Below are 5989 nucleotides of genomic sequence, written 5' to 3'. Positions count from 1 at the left end.
ACGTCATACATAATACATGTTAAATTAAGACATCCCAAGCAGAACAACGATAACGTCATGATAACGTCAAAATGACGTTAAAACGAATAAAAAATGATTAAAAAATGACTTTTAATGATTATTTTGGAATCATTTTGACATCATTTTAATATCATAATGACTTGTTGTTCTACTTGGGATCTCTTCTCACTAAATTATATATTTTTTTAATATACAATGAATGCAAAAAGTATTCGTACAGAAAAGATATTTTTTTTTAAATCTTTTTTTAGAAACGTTAATTAGCAAAAAATAAAATAAGTAATATATTTTTTTGAATTATTTTACCTAAAAAGTTATGTAATAATAAAAATGTATTAATAATAAAAATAAAAAAGTATATTCTTTTGATCAGAAGAAATACAATCAAAAAGTTTAGCTTTTAAACAGTTATTTTTGCGAAGAACTTTTATTTATTATTAGAAAAGAATGTATTCATTGTTAATAAATTGTTAATTAAAATTTATGTTTTATCAATAATACTTTTTTAATAAAAAAATCTTTTCTGTATAAATATTTTTCTCATTTAGTGTATCTTTTTATTAAGTGTATCAATTCTATTGCATAATATGTGACGATAATTTAAAAAACACAATCAAATAAAAGATATTGATTATAATCGTGATAACATTCTCTATATCGACTTACTAAGAGTAAGTGTATTGATTTAACGCTTTAGCGGTCAACGTGTTACTTCAACAACTAAACTGATACGCACTTTGTGTCACCTACAAAAGCAGATAAAACTCCGGTGGGCAGTCTGATCGCAGTCTCAATGAACATCGGATCACGAATCGGAATTCCGTATATATTGAGACCACTGGTTCCATTTTGCACTGAGGACTTGAGCTTTTCGAAGAAATTTTCTAAATTTATTTTAGGTCCTTCGAACCATATAGCTGCAACTAAACATATGCATCATATAATCAGTGCTAAATACAATATGTAAGGATGTTGATAATAAATATAGTATGTAAGAATGTTGATATTGCATAATGATGATGTCGATTCCTCTCTCTGATGAAATGTTATCGTTAAAAAAAACTAGAACAAAAAAATACGCGAAGCACGGAAAGATCTGTAGAGAATTGATATCGATATATGAAGAATAGACCGATAAAAATAAAGCATTCATAAATAGACTTATTCAAATATATAATGTCTAAAATCTCTGTATCAAAAATCGAAATACCATTCAAAGTAGACACGTGAGAAATGGAATCTTCCAAAATAAGCGGCTTAAAAGTAGAGCGTTCAAAAATAGATAAACATAGAGTGATATAATTGTAAGAACAATATATTTCCGGAGAAATACTATTCGACATACGTCTAAAGAAATATTAGAGGAGAAGAAATACTATAGGTATCTACTTACAATTATCGTCTATCTCAATTGCCCAGGCATGGCAACATATCAGGATAAGCCCGAACACTACGAAGTTCATTTTTCTGTACAAAGTAGAAAACACGGTCGATTTAACTGCTTCCGAAGACGAAGAGGATCAGGATACATCCCTAGGTCGTAATAATCACACTACAAGTTACGTCGGTTACGGTTGCTGGTTGTCGGTTCTATTTTCACCAATCATGTTAACTAACAGACACTTGCTGCATCATGATTAGCTAAAATAAAACCGTCAACCTGTAGTGTGATTACGATCTTAGAAGACGTTGTCACATCTCGAAACATTACCAGAAATATAAACATTTCAGAAATTGTTCTAATATTATGTCTCAATATCCGTGTAAAAGTTGAACATAATTCTCTTATTGGTGTAAAAATTATTTAATTTTTTGTTAGCCTTGTATAAAATTGCGTTTGTAGTAGTTACATATTTGCAAATTTGATAAGATCATAGCATCACGAATTAAATCAAACTCTAATAAACTGCAGTAAAATGTGGTCATTTCGCTGCATAAAGCCATTACAAATCAAATTTTGTTGTTTTATTTTTTGCAGTTAATTTCAGAACAAATTTATGACAAAAATTTGTTAGCTAATATTAGCAGATATTGACTTTTTGAACCGATTTTTTTGGTTGATACTTCTCGCCGATATTTGTTATAATATCCTTAAAACCAATAGAATTCGCCGAATAGCGTGAGCGTTCTTGCGAATTAATAACGTAAAAACGGACCTAAATATTCTCGGTGGAGAGATTCAGGGTGAGAGTCGGCAAGACACTGCAGATTATTTGGTATCATACTTTTGACTCTATATTTATAGATACTTATGTTTGGTAGGGACACGTCATAATTACGTATGAATCGTTTGTAACTTAAGTCGTTAGCAAATGCCGCAATTGTGTTTACATGATTTGTGATGTACAATAAAGAATCGCAAGAGTTATAATTTAGAAAATTACGCTGTATATTAAACAGCCTTGGCCAAAAATATTAGGCACCTTATTACCCATTATTTAAAGCTTTAGCTCAGAAATTGATTTATGATATTTCTTATAAATTATCCTTTGTTTTAAGAACCTTTAAACTTATGTACAATACCGATAACTAACACTGAGAGAAAAATGTATGAATTTTAATAATATTAATAAATATTTTTTTTATAAAAGTGCTTTATTAGATATAAAAATATATTTATTTGCTACAAAATTCATAAATTTGATTTAACCATTATTTTTTATTTAGCAAATATGTATTTTCTGTAAATAAATGTTACATTAGTATTATTCAAACAATTATTCATTAAAATTTTGTATATTTTTTTCTCAGTAAATATTATAAATAACAATGCAGATAAAAGAATTACAAATAAATATAAAAATAAATGCCTAATATTTTTGGTCAAGGCTATAGATTATTATCGGATCTCTTATCAAGTATACAATATCACGCAATTTGATTATGCCAATCGACGTAAAAAACTTAAAAGTACGGAACTGAATAAAGGAGACCGGAGATAGTTATCAAAATGCTTATAACTCGAATAGGATGTGGCAAAAAAATTTCTTTTTTTGACTGTAGATTGTTGATATTAATTTATTGTATAAAATGATTCGTATCATAAGCATTGTATATTATGTATAACAATTTTTAAGAAAATGAAGTTGGTGTACGTAAATTTTTCTTATTATTTTGTTTTCTGACAAGTCTTTGGCATTATTAATCGCTATATTTCTGTATTCATAGAATGTGACATATCTTAGAAGGTCTATGGTACAATTAATTAATCATTAGCTTGACAAAGTTTGTGAATACAATCTCTTTTATTAAAAATAGCTATATAGGATAAATTGACCAAAATAAAATGAGGTTAAATAACAATTAATTTTAATATCTTTAGAGAATACATTTTTAGAGAATATACTTACAATATATTTCATATAGATATACAATACATGTTTTTTATTTTTCACATAGAAACTACGGTACAAAAATAAATTACGTATTTTATTAAAATAAAACTCTTTTATTTCAATTAATAACATAATTATTATTATTTGTTTAAATATAAAACTGATATTAAAATACAAATTATATTTTTTATGTGTTGTCCGTAATAAATATACTACTGCCAATCCTAGAGCGCGTGACAGTTAATCCAAATGCGGAGTTAATTATCACATTTTTGCAGCTTCATTTAAAATTAAATAACTTATTTTTATGATATGATAAATTCGAATAATATTTTTTTAACACCTAAAACCATGTAGATATATTATAACATACATAATATTTCAGGCATTCACTTTTTTCTAAAAATTACTAATCAAAAACTAGCCCCGGTCTCCTCTACGCTACATGTATTTCGCTTTGATTTTATTTCTCTTTTTTTACTTTTCCGTTATCTTACATTTAATTCAAGAATAATTGATAGTGACATTGCTTTCCTTCCTGGCTTTCGATGATTTCATTTCTCACATGCTCGAAATATACTCGAGCATGATTTATATTGTTGTTAACTTCTGCTTATTTTTCATACAATAAATCTTGCGTGTTTTTTTTCTCATTGAATCCCGATGAAAATGGAGATTAGATTGTAAAGCATCTTTTTTTTTTTGCAAACATTTACGTTGTAATCTGTTTAATCTTTTAAAAACAGTTTCTTGGTTTACCGAGATTAAGCATCTGTTTATAACACGTGTATCGATTCGTAGATTATTGAATTGATTTTCAACGTTTTTATTAAATAGATTGACGGTGCGCTTTCCCTTTGTACTGAAAAACGTCGAAGTAATTAAATTATCAGGGAGGGTGTCAAAGGGATGCACCACGAGCGGAAATTTCGCTTACGGCTAGCGTCCATTTACTAAGAGACATCCTATCGAGAGTCACTCTGGAGTCATCTCTAAATGAATGTAAAGATTAATAAAGAGAATTATTCCTTTGCTTTATTTATACGTCGCATTCTTCTATGTATTTTATATTAACTTTTATATTATAAATCATCTATAAACATAGCAAAGTATATATTTTGTTCTATTTTATTTTACATTGTATAATAGTACTAATTATTATTATTAGGGATGCACCGGATATCGGCTATCCGGACAGAATGTAACATCAAATATTCAAGAAGACAATTTCTTCGAGTCGGATATCCAACACTTTTCGGATATCTGACCGGATTCCGATAAAGTGTCTTCTGAAAAAAAGGCCTATAGAGAAAAAGATTGCAATTTTACGACAATAAATAAGATATTATACATGGCATTATGAATATACATACTTATTTCTAAAACATTTTGTATAAGAAAAAATCAACAATTTAATGATATCAAATTTCAACCAGATACATTCCCGGATATTAATGATATCCGGTTGGATAGTAAAAAAATGCCGGATAATACCGGATACCGGATACTTTCCGGATATCCAGTGCAGCCCTAATTATTATACTATTATAGTTTATTATACTATTATAGTTAATAAATTTAATAATATAGTAATAATATAATAATAATATAATATAATAATATAATAATATTCTTTATCGTAGTTTTATTTTTATTACAATGTTTTATGATATTATTTTACATGTCGCATTCTCTTTTCCTCTCTTGTGTGTATCATTTTTATATTAACTTTTATATTATTAATCATCTATTTAATAACAAAATATATTTTAATCTGTTTATACATTGTACAATAGTTATTGTATTATTATAGTTTATTATAATTTTATGTTTATTACAACGTTTCTTATATTATATTATTTCGCATGTCGCATTCTTGTGTGTATCATTTTTGTATTAACATCTATATTAACATCTATATTATAAATTATCTATATCCAATAATCAAGTATATTTTATTCTATATTTTATTAATACATTATACAATAGTATTATCATATTATTACAGATTATCATAATTTTATATTCTTACTACAATATTTCTCGATATACTATTTTTTTTTTACACTACTGTATTATTACTCACTATTATTACCCTGTTACAAAAACTGTCCTTTTAAATCCGTCGTGCCGACGGGTTGGAGTAGAGCGACGTAACGAAGAGCGAGCGAGATAGCGGCGAGGGTGAACGGGTGGCTGACGGCGGGGTGGCGACGAGCTGTGGGGTGGGTTGAGGGTGCTCGGCCGGTGGCGTAGCGCGGGGTGCGAGAGAGAGTCGGAGGGATGTGAGAGAGGAAGGGATGCCAGGCCGCCCGCCGGTTCACCCTCACTAACCCGCGGCTCGCTCGACTCTTCAGTGCGGCCTGAACGGTTAACCGGCCTACTTCTCTCTTTCCTTCTGCGCTTCGCCGCTTTGGTAACGCCGCTGCCAACCCTCGTCGTCGTCGTCGTCGTCGTCGTCGCGACGTCGTTGCACCACCGTCGTCACACCGCTGTGGGGCCTGCTCGATTGGTGTAACCCATCGATGTAACGTCGCGAGAGGAACGCGAGATAAGAAACCGCTAGAGAGAGAGAGACTCTCTCGCTCTTCCTTTTTATCTTTTCTCTCTCTTTCTCTCTCTCTCTCTCTCTC

General features: G+C 29.7%; 1 protein-coding gene across 1 annotated transcript in view; it reads right to left on the bottom strand.

Annotated features, from left to right (window-relative positions):
- LOC108749768 overlaps positions 1 to 2221 on the bottom strand; it is a 5205-nt gene extending 2984 nt beyond the window's left edge. Inside the window, exons 1-3 of the mRNA XM_018488702.1 lie at positions 2178 to 2221; positions 1415 to 1488; positions 758 to 944 (exon numbers count right to left, since the gene is read on the bottom strand). Of these exons, the coding sequence (XP_018344204.1) occupies positions 758 to 944; positions 1415 to 1484 (257 nt within the window). The 5' untranslated portion in view covers positions 1485 to 1488; positions 2178 to 2221. The remainder of the gene's footprint in view (positions 1 to 757; positions 945 to 1414; positions 1489 to 2177) is intronic.
- Positions 2222 to 5989: the final 3768 nt, after the last annotated feature.

The sequence above is a fragment of the Trachymyrmex septentrionalis genome, unplaced genomic scaffold (assembly GCF_001594115.1).
Source record: "Trachymyrmex septentrionalis isolate Tsep2-gDNA-1 unplaced genomic scaffold, Tsep1.0 scaffold312, whole genome shotgun sequence".
In the NCBI taxonomy this organism is placed as follows: Eukaryota; Metazoa; Arthropoda; class Insecta; order Hymenoptera; family Formicidae; genus Trachymyrmex; species Trachymyrmex septentrionalis.
Note: the sequence above shows the minus strand (reverse complement) of the source record. Positions and strands in the feature narration are given on the sequence as shown.